Here is a 20,941-nt window from a genome sequence, read left to right as displayed (position 1 = left end):
TGTTGGGACTCACTTTTAATTGAGTGTGTAATAAATAAATGTTGTAGTGGATGTTGGAACCCATTTTTAATTGAGTGTGTAGTAAATAAATGTTGTAGTGTATGTTAGGACTCACTTTTAATACTTTTTTACTTATTTTGTAGGCATTTTTTATTAGTTTATCTCAACCAGAACTCCTAAAGCGGGATAGAGTGAGTAATGTTTTGCCATAAAAGAAAAGGTCTCACTTGTCCCGTGACGCCCTAAAAAGGAATATGCATCACTTATAATAAAATGTATGGAGTAATAATTTTGTGTTCTTACAACTCAGCCCCTTCGGAACCTACTGCGCTACTCTAACAATTATTTTAGAATTTTTATTACATATTGTTGACAAGGAATATTATATACTCTACTATAACTAACTAGACTCAAAATTTGATTTGATATAAGAATAAAATTAATAATATGCACATCAAATGTGTTACACTAGTTCCAATTAGACACCCGCTTTTTGAACTGCATTTGCCATTTACACTAAACCTCACTTCACATCTTTCACCAAATAATAAAAGAATCACATAGACTATATTCACCACCATATTCTGATTTTACCCCTCTCTACATACTTCAATTTATACCAAGAGGCAGCAAAAAGCTTCCTCCACAGCCAATAAACAATGACTGTCAATTCCCTCCCAACCTCAGCTGGCTTCAGTCGACAGAATCTCAAGCTCCGCCCACCAAAGGGGCGAAAGCTTCGGGATGGCTCCATCGGGCCCTATCTCGGTGATCACTCTCAACCTCGTGCACACCTCTTTCATCGACGGCTTCTCATCCGCACAACACCTTATGAGTTCACCAATTTGTTGGAGCTGATCCTCCTGATACGTTCCCAGGGTCGGGTCCACCGTTTCCCTCAGAGATTGTGTTCCGCTGAGGTAGTCGCACGCCCAGTCTTCAAGAGAGTCACTACCCGCAGTGTATGGAAGCCTACCGGTCATCATCTCAAACAGTATCACGCCAAAGCTGTAGACGTTGCTCTGCGGATCCGTTTGCCTCTCTGCTGCAGCGCCCTCGTCCCAGAAGACAATGTCGGACACTTTGGCAGCGTAGTCCTCGGTTAGATAGATTGACGAGGAGGTCAGGCTTTTGTGGGCTAACGGGGGTGTCAATTGATGCATGTGCTCGAGGCAGTATGCGATTCCCATTGCTATTCTTAGTCGCGTTGTCCAGTCCAAGTGTTCCGCTTCTTTTACTACAATATAGGTGGAAGAATGAATGTCAGCTTAAACAGAAAGTAATTCGGAACATCACAAAAGGAAGCAAGAGGAACGAGCACTCACTGTGTATGTGCTCAAACAGAGTCCCATTGGGAGCATACTCGAAAACCATCATTCTTGTGAAGGGCACCTGCTCCTCACAAAAACCGAGTAGGCTGACGAAATTCTTGTGATTCACTTTCGATAGCGAGTCAATCTGAAACGCAGACGAAAAGGGTGTCAACGACTAGATTTTTATCCCTCTAAGACAGATCTCCTTCTAGAACGGGATGTAGACATACATAAGATATTCATGAAACACATAATCACATAAATTGCACCTTCTTCCTGAATTGGCTTTCGAGATTACTAGACCAGTCCTTTGCAGATGACATGGCAACGGATGCGACTGCTATCTCTACTCCACTGGACAATGTGCCCTTATAGAAGGTACAAATCGAGGTTGAACCAATCACGTTGCTAAAATCTTCACAAGCTGCCTCGAGTTCAGATCTCTTGAGTTTTGGGACACCTGAGACGCCAAGAATGGATAATTTAGTGACAGAATTCATCATAGTCGAGATCCGTTATGGCTCACGATGCAAGAACAATGAAATTAATCACATCAATTCAAAAATGATTTGCAGTGTAGAGGTAAGAAGGCGTACCAGTTACAAACGCTCTCTGCAGCTGTCCACTTAATCCCGTCGCCCAGGGCTTGACAGTTGCAACTTTACCATATTGATAGACGGCGACACCAATGACTACAAGCAAAAGTAATAGAGAGCCACCAATGGCTGCAACCAATACAATTGTGAGATTCTTTGTGCTTCTCTTAGCTGGGCGAATTCGATTCTCTGCTTCTGGAAGTATTGTTCGAGAATTATTGTCAGCGGAAGGGGCAGAGAGAGAGGAAGGTGGTGAAGGTGAAGGTGAAGGTGAAGGTGAAGGCGCAGGCTGGGGAGACTGAGGCACAGAAGGAGCAGGTGCAGGAGCAGGAGTAGGAGTAGGAGGAGTAGGAGCTGGGGCTAAATCTGGATCTGGAATTAAGGGTGGTTGAAATTCTCGAGGGGAACTTGGTGGAAGACGGAACCTGAAGGGCTGTTTTTTTCTTATCGGTGGTTCTTGTAATAATTTCCGCTCTCCCGCATCTCGTTTTTCCCAAGAAGTCCTGTGCAGGTAATGGTCTAATGGATATCATGAAATTGAAAAGGAAAAGTAATATTGAATGTCAATAAGGACTCTGATGCATTTAAATTTGGGGATTAATGATCTCAGTAGGCCAATAAAATAGGGGTAAGAGAAACAACAAGATTCGAGATTAACTATAGGTTTGAAATGTGTGTTTTCTATCAACTACGATAAAGAACTGGATGATTCAGTATATAAGATGAGTTCAGTAATAATCAGACAAACCAGAATGCTAAAATCCAAACTACAGAAAATATAGCTATAACGGGAGTGTGATGCGTCAATCTCAGCGACTTATCAAAACCTAAACGAACAAACAAGCTAACATTCAAGAATCGAAGCAAGTCAAAAGGCGGTGAAAAGATTGTATATACCATGGCGTAAATAAGCTTTCACAAGCTGCCTCTTTGGATCTGGACAACAGCTCCTCCTCCACCTGAACTTCCGATAGCTTCTGAAGTTCATAAATCTCAGGACATATGTGACTAATACGCTCATTATTGTCGAGTAAACTGCATCACAACACAAAAGAATCCTAGTCATCACACGGAGAAAAAGATTTTCCATCAAAGGATAGAGCAGGCTTCATTCAATCCAACTTACAGAAGTGTCATTGAGAATTTGTTGCCTAGACTACAAGGAAGCTGTCCACTAAAGTTATTGTATCCAAAATCCAACACCTCCAATCCTTTTATGTAAGTGATTTCTTCCGGGATCACACCAGCAAACGAGTTGTTGCGCAGAATTCTTCAAACAAACAAAATTTCAAGTAAATAAAACTGCAAACAGATTACGAAATTGGCAAGGAAATAAAATACTAATTTGAATTGTTTGAACTATAGCATTATCTTACAGAGATTTCAAGTGAATTAGGGTCCCAATATGAGGAGACAAAGTACCTCTGAGGCATAGATCTCTGAGGTTCCTGAAATATAAGATGTTCTATACATCAAAATCCACAACAAATTAAAAGCATTAATTCAATCACTTACAAATCAACAACATATCCTTTTGAGCAGCCAACACCAGACCAAGAACATGGATTCTCCACTCCAATTTCATCAACCCAATTTGACAAAGCTCCATGTGGATCACTCACAATTTCTTGTTTAAATTTCAGCAAAGCCACGCCTATTCAAGCAAAAAGCTTCTCCACTTCATTTCCCATCTTCAATTGCAATTTCAAAGGCAGAAAACTCACAAAAAAATCATACCTTCATCATTGAGAGACCAGCAAAAACCCAAATTGTTGAGCAGACAAAGGCTGCATAAAGCAAATGCCGCCAAGAACCGATTTTGAGAACTCCACGGCTCTTTCATTTCATCAGAAACCCCAATTCGAGTAGAATTGCAATGAAATAATCAAGCCAGCTCCGAAATGGCAACAGAACGAGTTTCTTGAAAGTAGCTCAACCGCCTAACGTGGTTGACTCAGTCGAACACACAGATAGAAATGCAAATACAATAAAAACGTTGAATGACTCGAAAGCGAGAGGAGGGGGAGAATCAAATTGGAAGCAAAAAGGTTAAGGGCCTCGAGAGGACTACTTGAATGCGAATGCGTTCACAAGATTGATTGATTCCTCAAAACGCGTTCAGTTAAAACTTAAAACCAAAAACATCAACAAAATGACTCTGAAAAAAAATACTCTTCCCACCGAAAATTAAAAGTATAAACACTTTTATTTATTTTATTTTTCTTCTCTTGCTCTATTTTCTTCACTTAATACATGAAATCTCATATAATACGAAAAATGGATCATTTTTCTTAGGATGAAAGGAATATTAGAAAAAGAAAAAAAACCATAATTGTAATTGAAAACTAACAATACTATAACTTATTCTACCTCATAATTAAATATGTACTACTAGTAGTGTTTTATTTATAAGATTGAATAGTAAGTCATAATCATCTTCTCTAGTTATAATAATTTCACGGCCAAATCATAAATGAATAATTATAAAATCGTGAATTATAGTAACCGAATGATATCTATATAGATGTATGTTGAGGGGTGTGTTAGTGACATCAATTTTAAAGTGACAACGTACCATCAGAGACGAAGCCAGAAATTTTATATTGGGGGGCCCAAATTTTAGATAGTTTTTCGTATCGTTATAGCCAAAAATTATTGCAACATAGGCAATAGGGAGTTGCAAGAGATATAGATGAATAATGAAAGGGCAAAAAACTCGAGATACGTAATAGAAACTAAATATAGATGTGTTGGTCTTCTGTTAGAAAACAAAGTGCAAGTAAATTAGAAAATAAGATTAAAAATCGGATATATGGAAATAAATAGCAGTCCGGGTAAAACTCTTCAACATAAAAATGTAAGAAAACAAAACAAAACAAATACTCATATGAATATAATTCATGTCTAAATCTCAAATGCAATTTCACATAGAAACTGAACAGTCTAATAAATTGCAAAGATTGCTAGCATTATAATAGATCACAAAGATAAAATATTTAATTTCGAATAACCAAAAAGACATAATCGTGTTTCCAACATACAATTATCAAATAATTTTGTCAATGCATTTATTTTATTTGATACAGTATGTTCTTGTTTATCTAATTAGGTACATTACTTTTCCATAAGTAATTAATTATCCATTTACTAAGATTAGTGAAATTTTATTCAATGAAATGATAATTGCCATACAGTATACAAATGCATTTATTTTAGATTATAGAACAAAGGAGTATTAGACAAAAACAAGGAAAATAGATCGATTTGTTCACGAGGGGTTTCGAACTTGGGACACAAAATAAGGAAAATAAAACAATTGGACATAAAACAAGAAAAATAAACAGATTTGTTGTTGGGGAGAGTCGAACCTGGGGCATTAAGAATAAAGTCTTGGGCCCAAACCACCTGCACTACCTTAGAATTTACGTTATTATAGGGAATATATATAGTAATAACAACATTAGCTGGGGGGGCCCAGTGGCCCCCCAAGCCCCATAGTGGCTTCGTCACTGCGTACCATCAACCTCGTGTTGCCACGTGGCAAGTTATCCTGCAATATTACAGCGTATCGTGTAATATTCATTAGTAGGCGTTTTAGATGGACTTTTACAAATTGCGTGATACTAATAATTATAAGTGGATTGCAGTGTAAATTGTTGAATATTGCATTATTATTTATAATGCAAAATAATTATATATAAAAACAATCAGTCTATATATATAAAGCAAATTAAATATTCTATATCTATATTGAAATACTTAATAATCTATATTACAATTCACCTATTAATATCATAAAATTTATATAGAAATCCATCTAAAATATCTACGAATGAATTATGAATATTGCACGATACGCCTTTAATATTGCATGATAATATGCCACGTGGCAACAAAAGATTAATAGTATGATGTCACTTTAAGAGCATCTCCAACAAGGAAGGGTAAATAAAAGAAGTATATCATCTATATACCTCCTCAAAGAGTGAAATATACCCTTCCAAAAAGAAACATACTCCAAAGGAAAAAGGTATATAGAAAGGTAAATGATTTTTTAAACATACAATAATAGTACAAAATGCATTAAAAAACATAAAGTGTGATACCTTCTCAAATACCTTATCCCTTGGAGAATGGTTTTTCATGAAAAGAAGGCAAATATGGTAGTTATAAAATTTTACCTCTCCATCAATGGAAAGGTAAAGATACCTCTTCAAAGTGAAAAAAGGTATAATACCTCTTCATTTAACTCTTCCCTTGAAGAATGATTTTTCTTGAAAAAAAGGTAAATATGGTAGTTATATAACTTTACCTCTCCATTTACCTCTCCCCTTGGAGATGCTCTAAGAAGGGTTATGATCTTAAGAGCATCTCCAAGAGAAGAGGTAAATGGAGAGGTAAACTAATATAACTACCATGTTTACCTTTTTTCCATGAAAAATCATTCTCCAAGGGAAGAGGTATATGAGAAGGTATTATACATTTTCTCATTTTGAAGAGGTATCTTTACCAATGGAGAGGTATTTACCTTCTTTTCATGAAAAATCCTTCTCCAAAGAAAAAGGTATTTAAGAAGGTATTACACTTTATATTTTTTAATGCATTTTATATTATTATTTTATTTTTAAAAAAATAGTTTACCTTTCTATATACTTTTATCCTTTTGGAACGTGTTACATTTTAAAAAGGTATATTTCACTTTTTAAAAAGATATATATATAATATAGCTTTTCTATGTACTTCTCCCCTTCTTTTCTATATACTTCTCCTCTTGGAGATGCTCTAATACATATATGCTACAGAGTGCAGAGCAATCTTTCTCAACTGCAGTGCTGACTTTTCAAAGATTGATTCTTTTATATCTAAGTAATATCAAAACGAGTGTAATTTAATATGATAAATTAAATTACTGGAATACTATAATTCTTATTTACACACCGGTTTTTATATGCTTTTATATCTAAGTAATATCAAAACGAGTGTAATTTAATATAATAAATCAAATTACTGGAATACTATAATTCTTATTTACACACCGGTTTTTATATGCTTTTATATCTAAGTAATATCAAAACGAGTGTAATTTAATATAATAAATCAAATTACTGGAATACTATAATTCTTATTTACACACCGGTTTTTATATTTTTATTTACTCCTTACGAGACTCTACCTAAATCCACCATAATAAATATGTTTGCTTATTGTTTTATAAAATTTGATTTGTTTAGTAGTACTAATATATAAAATTTTAGGAAAAATACATTCGTTTGGTTCCATATGTACTAACTTAGCGATAAATTTGATGGGAACTTTAATTGATATATTCTTGGGCTATTTTATTAATTCTGTGATAATTTTAGTATGTAAGTTGTTTTGATATTGGAAAGTTCAGTTTGTAACCTAAATCGACTAACGAATCATGAAAAATGTGTACTAGTACATAATTAAGAAGTGGTTAGATTTTTCTCGATTTATTACATGTATATAATACTCCCTTCGTTCGCGAATAGGAATCTCATTCTTCCATTTTAGTCTATTTCGTGAATAGGAGTTCTAGTTCATTTTCACTATAAATGGTAAAGGGGCTCACGTTTCACTCACATTTCATTTAAAACTAATACATGCAAGTGAGACTCATATTGTGTAAACTTTTTTCCATTCATTTTTTTTTCACATTTCGTTAAACCCGTGCTGCCAAAAAATGGGACTTCTAATGGCGGACGGAATAGTTATTTATGAGAGTATATTTTGAAAAATATGAAATTTCTAAAGTTATTTGAATAGAGTCTAGTAAAAACTTGCGTTTCTTGGATGTCTAGCTGTAGGGGCGGAGCCAGGAATTCAATTCAGAAGGGGTAAAAATATTTATATAAAGAAATTTTAAGAATTTGTGGTGGGGCGTTTGTAGAGGAAATTGAAAAAATCAGAAAAATTATAAAACAAAATGATTAAAAAAAGTATGTTGAGGAGGGGCAAATGCCCCTTATCCCCTTCGTGTAGCTACGCCCCTGTTTAGCTGGCATGTATTTGTATCGGCATGTGATTGTATTTGCATGTGTTGAACTTGAAGTGTTTGCTAATAGAAATGAAGGCATCCACAATGGGACGGACAATAGCTTATCCTATGCATCGCCCGCCCCATCGTCTGCCACTGTAAGTGGGGCGACGATGGTGTGTCCCATGCCCACACCCTTAACTTAGTGGACTATATAGCGGACGATTACAGGTGTCTGAATTATGAAATTTTTCTAACTTTTTAATTATTTTTTAATTTTTTTCTATTTTCTACTCTATAAATACACCATATATTAGCTTCACTTCTCACTTCTTCCAATCTCTTTCCCAAACTCAACTGAAAGTAATATATAATGGCTGTTTTATTTAGGAAGTAAAGTATTCCATACATTAAACATACACACTGACCAAGAAATTAAAAAAATATGAATACTAGTCCAAAACACACACTATAATATAATGCCTCTAATGAAGCTACTGTATATGGAAGAAGATGACAGAAATCTTCACCATTTACCCAAACCAAAAGGGAATTGAATTCCCCCACTCTCCTAAACAATAGTAGTATGTAGTATTATATGGAGTACTATTACTATATATAATCACTGTTAAGTTCAATCTTGAAAGCCTGCCTGTTTCCAAACAGCATCCCTTACATTGCTCAAATCCCTGCCCTTGAGAGTCCGCCCCTTCCCTTCATGCACCGAAGGCGACGCCTCTCTCGTCTTCGCCAAATACTCGTGAGGAGGCAATCCCTCATTTCCCTTCTCATTATTCTCTCCCACAAGTGCCTTGCTCGACGACCCAGGAATGTTCACCGGCTCGGATTTTTTCTGCTCAGCTTTTCCGGTGTTGGAATTGGATGTCTTGCTCTCCTTTTGGTCGACGGTGGCACCAACTTCCTTCAATCCGAATTGATCCATCGCAGTTGAGAAATGAGACTTTGTTTTTGAATGTGTAGGTGGGAAGACTTAATTCCGACTATATATAAGAGGAGTTTACGATCAAATATTTTTAGAATGTGGACGCAAATTATATGCGTATGACCAAAATTATCGTATTCGGACTGGATTTTGTACTTTGGTTATTTCAATCTTATGCATGTAATTCCAAATCTTTGTTCACAGAGTACTTATTTTATTTTGTTATTTTACTGTACTATATTTTATATAATGAATGCTGATGTATACGTCCAATTATCAAGATTAACATATCATATTCACTGCGCTTCTCAATATTGTTATTTCAGATATTTTACATTTCCTACTTCTTTCACAAATTTATAAAATATTAAAGACATAAATGCATAATATTTCCAAATTATATAATTAGTATGATTATATATGAAATATAATTTATGACATCCTCCATTGCGGATGCTCTAAACACTTCTACTTATTTTATTTTTATTTTCTTACTTTAGTTTTTCCATTCAACACATAAAATCTCATGTCACTCAAGAAATAAGCCATCTTCTTTGGGACGAAGAAAATACTAAAAAAGAAAAAAAAACGCATAATTGTAATCGAAAACTAACAATACTATTACTCATTATATCTCAAAATAGTGGCAGATCCAGACCTCGGAAATGGCGGATGGAATTTAATATTTTAAATAATAATAAAATTAATATTATTTTTAATACTCCTAATAAATAAATAATAAGTATTATATTAATATTTAAGTAGCACTAGCTTTGTTAATCAAATATAAACATGCATTAACTTGCAAATATATACTCCCTTCGTCCAAAAAAAATAGAGCAATTTGTGTATGGCACGAGTTTTAATGTAGAATTGGTAAAGTAAGAGAGAATGGAAAAAAAGTAAAAGAGAAGGAGAAAAAGTAAGTGAGAAGTAGTGGTAGTGGAATGATGTGTAGGGTTATTATTTGTTGAAAACTTTCCATAAATGAATGTGCTCTATTTTTTGTGGACAACCAATAATGGTAGTTGTGCTCTATTTTTTGTGGACGGATGGAGTATTATTCATTTAAAAATATAAATTATTGTAAATATTATAATCAAAAGTGTAAGTAGAATAGTAAATATTTAGATTTCAAAAATATTTAAAATATTTATTTTGTTACATAAAGAATAAGATGCATGTCACAAATTATAAGTACATTGAGATAAAAAAAAAAAAATATTAACAGAAGATTAAAAATGATTTTAAGTAAAGAATAAATATAACAATATAATATATGTAATTTAGTAAGAGTTTATATTTCATAAAGTATTTAAAGGTATTATTTTGATAATAAGAAGAAATATGAATTGATAAAATAAAAAAAATAAGAATGGCAAGGTATTATTTTGATAATAAGAAGAAATATGAATTGGTAAAATAAAAAAGTAAAGAGTGGAAATGTTCTTGTTGAGGGTTGAACCTTAGACCTCTTAGTTAAAACCCCGACAACCAAATCATTCGATGAATATACTTTTCCAATTAATTATGTTAGGGTAGTAAAATCATGTTATTCTTGGATGTCTTTCATGTGATTGCATTTGCTTGTGTTGAAGTGTTTGCTAAACAGAACTGAAGGCATCCACAATGTGGCGGATAATAGTTTGTCATATGTATCGCCCGCTCCATCGGCTGCCACTGCAGGTGGGTGGACGATGGCGCGTCCCATGCCCACGTCCTTACCTTAGTGGACTACAGGCAGACGATCATTGTCCGGCCTATAGTCCTATTACAGGTCTCCGAATTATGATTTTAATTTTCTTAACTTTTTATTTTATTTTTAAATTTTTTTTCTATTTTCCACTCTATAAATACACAACATTTTATCTTCATTCTCCGGGTCTTCCAATCTCTTTCCCCAACTCAATCGGAAGTAATATATAATGCCTCCTTTAATTAGGAATTAAAGTAATCCATACATTAAGCATACACACTATTCAAGAAATTAAAAAAATATATATGAATACTAGTCCGAAAAACACACTATAATATAATACCTCTAATGAAGCTACTATATATATGGAAGAAGATGGCAGAAAACTTCACCATTTACCAAAAATCAAAAGGTAAGATTGAAATCCCCCACTTTCCAAAACAATACTATACAAGTATGCACACATTAAGTGATATTATATATGTGGTACTATTACTATATATAATTACTATTGAGTTTAATCTTGAAAGCCTGCCTGTTTCCAGACAGCATCCCTTACATTGCTCAAATCCCTGCCCTTGAGAGTCCGCCCCTTCCCTTCATGCACCGAAGGCGACGCCCCTCTCGTCTTCGCCAAATACTCGTGAGGGGGCAATCCCTCATTTCCCTTCTCATAATACTCTCCCACACGTGCCTTGCTCGACGACCCAGGAATGTTCACCGGCTCGGATTTTTTCTGCTCAACTTTTCCGGTGTTGGAAATGGATGTCTTGCTGTCCTTTTGGTCGCTGGTGACGCCAACTTCGTTGAATCCGTATTGAGCCATCGTAGTTGAGAAATGAGATGTTGGGAGCAGACTTGATTTATGAGTGTAGGTGGGACGACTTTGGCTATAATGCTTGGAGTATTTATAAGGGTTGATTTTATGATTTTACTAACCAATAAGAAGAGTTACAACAAAATATTTTTAGATTAATGTGGACTCAAATTATATGCGTATGACCAAAATTATTGTATTCGGACTGGATTTTGTACTTTCGTTGATTATATCTTATATTCAATCCAAATCTGTGCTCATGAAATACTTATTTTATTTTGTTATTACTAAATTTTATTTAATGAGACAAATGTCCATTAATGCTGTTGTGATATATGTAAAGCATAGAATCATCAATTATAAAGATTAACATATTAGATTTTCTGCGCCACTCAATTTTTTTATTTCAGATATTTTACATTTCCTACTTCTTTCACAAATTTATAAAATATTAAAGACATAAAACATCATAATTCCAAATTATATAATTAGTATGATTATATATAAAATATAATTCAGGATTTTTAATCAAGTTTTAGTTAGTCTCGTAATGTTTGCAATCAAAATATTAAATCAGAAATTTTCAATTTATCTTAATTATCTTATTTGTATACAAAATATTTTATTCTGATTTCAAATCTTATTATACTAACCATAATTTGATTAAATATCACGATTTAAATAATTATTATATACATATTGTGATATTCTAGAGTTAATGCAAATAAGTTGTTAAAATATAGTACTAGTAATTAAAATATATGTAAGAAATTATTACACAATAACTACTCCCTAAATGAAAAAAGCACAAATTCAAACAGTAACTATATAATCTTCACCCAAAATCGCTAATGTATTTCCAAATAAAAATCTCTTACACACAAATTCCAACTTCTCAAATTCTCAAATCTCATAAATACACGAAAATATTACTCCATATAGAAAGTTTACAATACAAATGAAGAGAAATAAGGAAATAAATAAGTGTTCCAACACATTACCAATTGTAAAGCACTCTCCATCTCCCCATTCCTCAATCTCCACTTCTCTCTTGTTGAGTCAAGTCTTTTTGCAACAAGTTTTGACCTTTAATTTAGGCCATCAATTTTCTGCTCCAGCTTGTAGATCCAATTGTACTCAACAATAGAACAATCCTTAGGTTCAAGACCAATATCCAAGTATTATTCAACACAAGTGATCTCATTCCATCCTCCATGGCTAAGAGTCATTTTGAATAAAACATTAGATTGCAGGGCTGCTTATAGGATTATGTTCATTCCCATCAGATTCATGAACATTGAAAGGTAGGGTCAATACCGTTGTCATATCACCAAACCTCTTTGGTTTGATTATAATTCTCTTTGGTTTGTCCGTGAACAACAGATAATTATCAAGCTTATTATCAGATTCAACAATGCCCACATGAGCATCTACTCCTTCAGCCACATTCTCAGGGACAATATCAGGTACATTATCATGCTCAGTTTGACCAACATCAAATTTAGAATCAGACTCAGACTTAGACTCATACTCATTTTCAAAAGCATTTTCAATTTGGATCAGGTCATGAGTCACATAACCCTTCACCTCACTTGGGGCAACCTCTACCTTTTGGAGTCATTGTTGGATTTAGAAATCAGAGATTTAGTAAGGCGGAAAAATTCAGATTTATTAAAAATAACATCTCTACCGGTGACCTTGAATCTAGGTTTATCCCTAAGCCACCCCCTATAGCCCTTTACACCTTCAGGATATCCCAAGAAAACACATTTCTTCGACTTAGGCTCAAGTTTTTGAGGTTTTTTATGTATAAAAATCCTTAGGTGTGAAAGGCTAACATGTTTTCCACTAAAACATATTCGGGTAATTTTTCCTTTTAAAGGGGTAGAGGGAGATCTATTAATCACATAGGTAGCAATATTAATAGCTTCATCCGAAAACTTTTTTGACAGACCACTTATAGAAAGAAGACATCTAACTCTTTCCAACAAAGTTCTGTTCATTCTCTCTGCAACATCATTTTGTTGTGGTGAATAGGGGATAGTTTTATGACTCTTAATCATAAACTGACACACAAGTAATTCAGTTAAGGGTTACAAAAAACAAGTACCTCAGTTGAGAGTTGTAGAAATCCAAACCATTACCAGTTCTCACAATTTTAATCCATTTTCATGTTTGGCTTTCAATCAAACACATCCATTTTTTTAATTTCTCAAAATCAATTTGATTTATGTTTTCTAAGAAACACCCAAGCCTTTCTTGAAATTCATCTACAATGGACAAGAAATAAGAGCATATGAGTAGTAACAAAAGCTAAACCAACACCAACATCAGCATGCATATATTCAAGCACATCTTTACTAGAACAGATAAACATAGATGTAGGGAAAGAAACTTGTGTTGCTTTCCTATTACACATGTACTCCCTCCGTTCCTTCATAGTTGAGTCATTTTTCTATTTCGGGAAGTTCCCTCATAGTTGAGTCATTTCCATATATAGTAACTTTTTCATCTTTCTTACTTTACTCTCTCTTACTTTATTCTCTCTACTTTATTCACTTTTTACTTTATTCTCTTTACCTTTTTCTCTTTCTTACTTTTTTATCTATTTATTTAACCCACTCAACATTCATTTTTTAAACTTCGTACCGAAAAGTTCCGCCTCAACTATGAGAGAACGGAGGGAGTATCATAGAAAGGGAAGAGGCAAGCTTACTTCATTATCACACAGATATCCACATGCCCTCAGCCCACCACACACACAGATATCCACATGCCCTCAGCCCGCCGCACATTAGCCAACACGCGGCACCGGGCTCTCATTTTGGGCCAAACACAAAATGCAACGAACTACTAGATATTGGCCTGGTTACAGTTAGCAAATATGGACTCCCACTTAAGGGCCACATAAATTTATACTACTACAAATCAATGTTACTATGCATTGATAAGCTTGTACGTTCTTATTTTATCTTTAATTTTTTTTTATTTCTTATATTTTCTAATACTAGGAGTATTATACAAATTGTGCCATGTGATTTCATGTGATAAACAAATTTAATATTATATGTACTCATTTTACTATAGGTGAAAGAATTTTTTGGATAAATCTAAGGTAATTATAAGTTTTTTTTTTGAAGTCGTTGCAAATTGACAAGTGATTTTGAAACCTGAGTCTTGACTCTTGAAAAGAATGAAGCCATGAAGTATATTTATAATTTCATCTATCAATACTTTTAAATTTTGAGATGTCAATCGAATCAATTTATATAAATTTTGGTCTTTGTTTTATTGTCTGTGGGTTCTTTTAAATACTAAAGGTTAGTCAAGTTAGAGGAGGAATTTTTTTTTATAAAGTATGACAACTCAAGTTTACTTCATTGAAAATATAAGACGTGTCACGTGTGCATGTCAATCAAGATACTTCATCTTGTCTTAGATGTCCAAATAAGTTTATTTCAATTTTATTGAACACATTTTTTCCTCAAATATTTTCTACTATAAAACAATCAATAAAATATTCATCACAGAGATGAAAAGGTATTAAAACTTCCCTATAAACAATCAAAACGCATCTAAAAAACCTATAACAAAATCTTATCAAATTTAAGGTTAAACTAATAAAATTAGAGAATTAAGTAGTTAGAAAATTTTCAGTACATTTTCATAACAATCCTGTAGTATATGGGAGGCATGCTAAATTTTCAATTCGGACTAATTGAATTCTATCGGGACTAAAGCTTTCCTTGGAAATCCGTTGTCTAATTTCAAAGTAAGGACATCTACAACGCGATCAAGGAAGGGCTCGTGTCGGTGCCTGTTTACCTTGTGCCTGCAAGCTGGAATTCGATTACAAAAACTAATAACATCGGTAGGCTTACCTCCAAAAGGTTAAAAATAAAAATAAAATAAAATTCACCGGATTATATCCAGTAAATTTCATTGCCATTTTAATTGAAGTTTCTGTAACTACAGATATCAGTGTAGTATTGTTGTTTCATGCAATTTCAATTTGCAGCAAAAGGCTACAGACCAAATTTTGTGCATTGAAAATTTCTTCACGAGTGAGTATTAATCTGATCTTATGTTTTCGATTCAAAACTATGGCCAAACAAAAGTATACATAAATTACACGTGGATCAGTTGTCCGATTTTGTTATGAACAAAATTGAATCTTTTTATATGGTGCTAAATTTTCATCCAAGCAAAAGTATTGTGAGTCTCGGTCTATAAAAACTGACAAGAAAAAACCAAGTCATAAATCTCATCCATTTTCCCTTCCTCCAAACTCTCTCATCTCAACCACCATGCATCCTCCTCTCCACCACCTCCTCCTCCTCTCACTCACCCTAATCCTTCCCTTCTCCGCCGCCTCGTCGCTGCCGTTCCACCTCTCGGAAACCACCCACCTCCACCGCGCCAAGTCCGCCCCCGCCCCGCCCCAACAATACATCGAAGTCACCCGCCCCCTCCCCTTCGACTCCCTCACCCCCTCATGCATCCTTCCCCTCCTCTCCCACACCTTCACCGCCCCCACCGCCAACGCCACCTACTCCTCCCCAACAAACTGCTCCTGGTCCAACGCCGTCCTCCACTTCTCCGCCGCCTCCAACGGCTCCCACCGCGGCCGCATTGCCGCGGTCTGGCTAGCCGACGCGGAGATCGCCCGCTCCAGCACCCCCGAGCCCACCCCCGAGGGAATCTTCTGGAACTTCCGCAAGGACGTCACCCGCTACGCCTCCCTCCTCCGCAGCTCCAACCTCACCCTCTCCGTCGCGCTCTACAGCCTCGTCGGCCACGTCACCAACGACACCTACAACGTCAACGTCACCTTCCTCTACTACGACGTCAACAAAACCGATCACGCCGTCACCGCCCCGTTAACACTGATCCGGCCTCAAAAGAGCTCTGAATCTCTCGAATTGAATCAAAATCCGGCGGATTTGATCGTGCCGATCTCTTCGCCGGGAGACGAAGGCCACTGGTTCAGAATCGACAACGGATCGGATTCAGTTTTGAGAAACATTCAAATTCCCTCCAACACATACAGAGCCGTGATCGAGATCTACGTTTCCTCTCATGACAGAGACGAGTTTTGGTACTCAAATCCACCGGATTACTACCTGGAAATCAATAACCTCCCGACTAACAGAGGCCACGGCTCGTACCGAGAAGTCGCCGTGAAACTCAACGACAACGTGGTCGGATCAGTGATTCCTTTCCCGGTGATCTACGGCGGAGGAATCAATCCTCTGTTCTGGCAGCCTCTGGTTTCAATCGGAGCATTCGATTTCCCGTCATACGAGATCGAATTGACGCCGTATTTAGGGATTATGCTCGAAAAGGGGAACAATCTGCATTCCCTAGGACTAGAGGTAGCCGATGCGCTTTCCTATTGGCTAATCGACGCAAATCTGCATCTCTGGATCGACAGCAGTGGAGATAGCGTCTCCGCCGGGCCGATCGAGTACAGCGATCCACGGATCCGCCTAGAACGCGAGTCGAAATTCCACGATCTGGACGGAAAATTCAAGGTGGAAGGGGAGACAAAGAGGGAGGCGTCAGGGTGGGTGAACTCCAGCGCCGGAAATTTAACAACGCACGTGTACGGGAAGGTGGAATTCTCGAGCAAGCTAGTGCTGAAGCACGGCGGGAGGAAGGTGAGAGTGAAGCAGTCGGTGAGGGCGGTGGATGAGGTGCGCGTGAAGTCAGACGCAGGGCATTCCGTAGCGGAGATGACTAGAGAGAGGAGGTATCCGCTGCAGGTGAGGGCGACGGTGATGCCGGGATCGGAGAATGAGACGTACTGGATCGCGGCGGAGGTGGAGCACGCGATGAAGGAGGAGAAGAAGGGGAGCGGCGGGCTGAGGAGCGAATCGGAGAACAGGCAGAAGAGCAGGGGGTGGATGTTTGTGAGGGAGTGCGAGATATTGTCAGGGGCGGCGGCGACTTCGCAGAGCTTCTACGCCAAGGACGGGCATGGATGCTACGCGCGGCATGTATTGGCGGATGGCGGGGCCGTTAAGAATGACACGCACAGCATCGTGTGTGGGCACACAGCCACCTCTTCTTCGTAAATTTACAACAAATTCAACATAGCTTCATGTTCATCCACTTTTATGGTATGTGGATCTTCAATAACTTCACCTCTTGGGGTGGGTGGTGACACTAGTTTTAATTTATCAATGGATGTGCTTTCTAATTTTCCTATCACCCATGCACATGCATTGTAAGAATATTGAATTTTCTATATAACAAACAAATACTCCTACTAGTAATAATTAAATCAGCTAATTCAAAAAAAGGAGCTACGGAGTAACAGAAGCTTGTGTAGCCTTCTTTTCCTAACCCTAAAATTACAAAATTCATGTATTTAAAAATACGTTATTAATTACTCCTTATAAATAAAATTTGTTGTTCTTCTTATAAATAAATCACATTGTATTCTTATTAAAATTGATATTTTTAAAAAAATTGTTGTTCATAAAAAAATCATATTTTAATGAAAAAAGTTATTCAAAAAAATAATTAAGTTTGGTTAATTTTTGGTCAATCTCACAACTTCACAAACTGCTAATTATACTATAACTTCGACATTTTTCTTTAATTCTTTCACAGTGAAAATTATCAGCACGTTACGTGTCTGAATTTATTGACATGGTGCATAGTGCATACATATGTAAAATTAAAGGCGTTCACACATACATACATGATTGACTAAACGTATTAAACAAAGTCGTTTAAGTAGCAGAACATTTTTTCCACATTCTCCCTTCGTCCCAATACTCCAATTTAAGTATTTAACATTTCCTTCGTCTGCCATTAAGTGTCACAAATTGATCTATCTCGTGTTTTAAAAGGTGTAAAGAAAAGTGAGTGAAAAAAAGTTAGTACATATGGGTCCTACATTTATATATTACTAGTTTTATAATGATAAAATGTGAGTAAAATGAGTTAGTGTAATGTGGAGTCAATTAACAAAAGTAATAAGTGTGACAACTATTGGCAAACAGACCGCAAAAGAAACTAGTTACAAGTGATGGCGGATGTATGGAGTTTCACTTTCTTAAAACTCGTGCTTAAAAAGAAGTGTCTCACTTACCGTGAGATAGTGAGAGTAGTATTTTTTGTTTGTTACATCAAATATTGAGTAGATTATAGAGAAAATGCCCCAATTGGAAACACTTTAAGAGTTATCTCAAGCACAAGTGAAAGAAGATGACTTTTGACGATCTAATCAAGAAGCTACGCAGTGAGTCGGGCGTGCAAAAAATTACCAAAATGCCAAGGGCCCTCACTCGTTCGATGCAAAGGACAACCTATTGGAGTGATGTGGTACCTTCAACAAATGTGCTCGTCCAACCGCAAGATAAAGATAAATAGAAGAAGTCGACAAGAATGTTTGAAGGTGACTACTACCATTTGTGGCGATTCTGACCATGTGTACGAGGACTACAACAAGTCAAAGAAGAAGAAGTCGACTGTCAACGTTGTCGAAGAGAACTTTGGCGAGTAAGACGAAGGTGACCTAACAGATGTGGTCACAAAAGAAGTCAACCACATAGAGAATTGGCGAGTAAGACGAAGGTGACCTAACAGATGTGGTCACAAAAGAAGTCAACCACATAGAGAACCAATGTAGTTGGTATATCGACACAAACAATGTTGCCCACATGTGCGTTGATAAGAGTAAATATTTACATAATTTCTAATACTCCCACCGCCTGTGATTATTAATCTCGTTTTTCCATTTCAGTTCATCCGCAAATAAGAGTCTCAGTTCATTTTTACTATAAAAGGTAATGGGCCTAATATTCCACCAACTCATTTAACTTACATTTCATTTGAAATTATTACATACAATTGAGACTCATATTCTATTATCTTTTTTCGACTCATTTTTCTTAACATTTATAAAATCTTGTGATAGAAAGAAATGAGATACTCCCTCCGTCTCACTTTAGGAGTCCCGGTTGAGTTCGGCACGGGTATTAAGAAATGTAAAGGAAAGTTGGTGAAAAAAGATAGTGGAATGTGAGTCCTACTTTTATATATTAATTTTATAATAAAATGTGAGTGGAAAAATGTGGGTGGAATGTGGAGCCTATTACCAATTATGGAATATTCCAACCGGGACTCCTAAAGTGGGACATCCAAAAATGGTAAACCGGGACTTCTAAAGTGGGACGGAAGGAGTATTTAATAGCAACGAAGGGAGGAGTATTACTCATTATATGTGTCTCAAACTTTACAATTCTTAGTTAGTACAATAAAAAATATTTGCATAATTAATGAAAGAGTTGTGATCAATGTCGAACTACTTTTAAAGACTAAACTAGAGACCAAATTAGGTCATTAGATCTAGTTTTTTTTATGAGATCCGTTGATGTGTAAATTATTTCGGTCTTCATTACATGCCCATTTTACTTCATCCCATGGCAATTAAGTCATCATAACATATTAGGAGGTTTTTACTTCATTCCAATAGGTTTTTACTTCATACTAGTAGGTTCATTACTTCATTCTGGTACGTAATACCTTGAAAATAAATACTGCAGTATGTTTTTACTTACTTCAAGTAGATTTTGAAATGATTCAACACATGCTTTATTCGAATTTATTGGACTGGACTTTTACTTTATTCACTTAAAAAAATATCATTCATTCTAGTAGGTTTATTACTTCATTAAAAAACATTATTACTTCATTGGACAAGGTTTTTACTTAATTCCAATAGAACTTCAAATGCTTCTACACATACTTCATTCAAATAGTTTATTACATCATTTCATGTGCTTATTACTCCATTCAATTAGGCTATCACTTCATTTTGTTGTCACAACTGGGATTTCGGGACTGTCACAACGTTGACGGGATGGCCTTGACGTCTCCATATGTCGACTCCTGCGAGAGAACGAATGAAGACAAGACCGATCACGACACTGGTGTACATGGTGTCGATTCACAGCAGCGGCCAGAGAGCACCATGACGGCGGTGATAGACATTCCAGAGAGAATGACCGGTACGCGACGGCGAAACCACCAATATGTACTGGAATGAAGTATTATCCTACTGAAATGAAGTAAAAAACTACTGGAATGAAGTAAATATTTTGAAATGAAATTAAATCCTCCATATTTGTACTGAAGTAAAATGGACTTGTGATGAAAGCGAAATAATTTTGACTTATTATCTCTATTACTTTACTCTCTCTCTACTTTAACTATTTAATATCATTTTTTTAAAACTGAGCATAGAAAATGAAATGCATCTATTACTATGGAATGGAGGGAGTATATAGTTTGGATAATTGACTATCTATTTATTTATTTTCATTATTTTATTTTTGTTTTGTGGCTCCTAACACACACATCATAATTGTGTGATACCACATCGAAAAACACTCCATAGACTTAATTCTTTTAACATCAAAATCAAGGCTCCATCATCCTCTGTCCGTAAGGGTGTTCACTATAGTTGGCCGGGTCAAGCCACAAAATCGTGGTCGGGCCACCAACACCCATATTTTACACTATAGTGGGCATGCCCAAGCCACCAAATAATTTATTTTTTTCAT

The 20,941-nt window shown here is 35.8% G+C and overlaps 4 protein-coding genes across 4 annotated transcripts; 1 reads left to right on the top strand and 3 right to left on the bottom strand.

Moving 5' to 3' along the window:
- Window positions 1–405: 405 nt before the first annotated feature.
- Window positions 406–4,008, bottom strand: LOC125218784 (probable inactive receptor-like protein kinase At3g56050). The gene is made up of 9 exons (XM_048120552.1): window positions 3,647–4,008; window positions 3,425–3,563; window positions 3,286–3,357; window positions 3,036–3,179; window positions 2,807–2,944; window positions 1,910–2,412; window positions 1,583–1,773; window positions 1,326–1,458; window positions 406–1,237 (listed from the first exon to the last, which is right to left on the bottom strand). The coding sequence occupies exons 1-9, from the start codon at window positions 3,750–3,752 to the stop codon at window positions 684–686; spliced, it is 1,980 nt and encodes a 659-aa protein (XP_047976509.1). The 5' UTR covers window positions 3,753–4,008; the 3' UTR covers window positions 406–683.
- Window positions 4,009–8,541: 4,533 nt separating this feature from the next.
- Window positions 8,542–8,850, bottom strand: LOC125221184. Its single transcript, XM_048123309.1, has one exon. The coding sequence runs from the start codon at window positions 8,848–8,850 to the stop codon at window positions 8,542–8,544; it is 309 nt and encodes a 102-aa protein (XP_047979266.1).
- Window positions 8,851–11,063: 2,213 nt separating this feature from the next.
- LOC125221183 lies at window positions 11,064–11,372 on the bottom strand. The gene has a single exon (XM_048123308.1). It carries the CDS (start codon window positions 11,370–11,372, stop codon window positions 11,064–11,066), a length of 309 nt encoding a protein of 102 aa, XP_047979265.1.
- Window positions 11,373–15,670: 4,298 nt separating this feature from the next.
- LOC125221182 (peptide-N4-(N-acetyl-beta-glucosaminyl)asparagine amidase A-like) lies at window positions 15,671–17,440 on the top strand. Its single transcript, XM_048123307.1, has one exon. The coding sequence runs from the start codon at window positions 15,671–15,673 to the stop codon at window positions 17,438–17,440; it is 1,770 nt and encodes a 589-aa protein (XP_047979264.1).
- Window positions 17,441–20,941: the final 3,501 nt, after the last annotated feature.

Source organism: Salvia hispanica, chromosome 4 (genome assembly GCF_023119035.1).
Source record: "Salvia hispanica cultivar TCC Black 2014 chromosome 4, UniMelb_Shisp_WGS_1.0, whole genome shotgun sequence".
Taxonomy (NCBI): domain Eukaryota; kingdom Viridiplantae; phylum Streptophyta; class Magnoliopsida; order Lamiales; family Lamiaceae; genus Salvia; species Salvia hispanica.
Note: the sequence above shows the minus strand (reverse complement) of the source record. Positions and strands in the feature narration are given on the sequence as shown.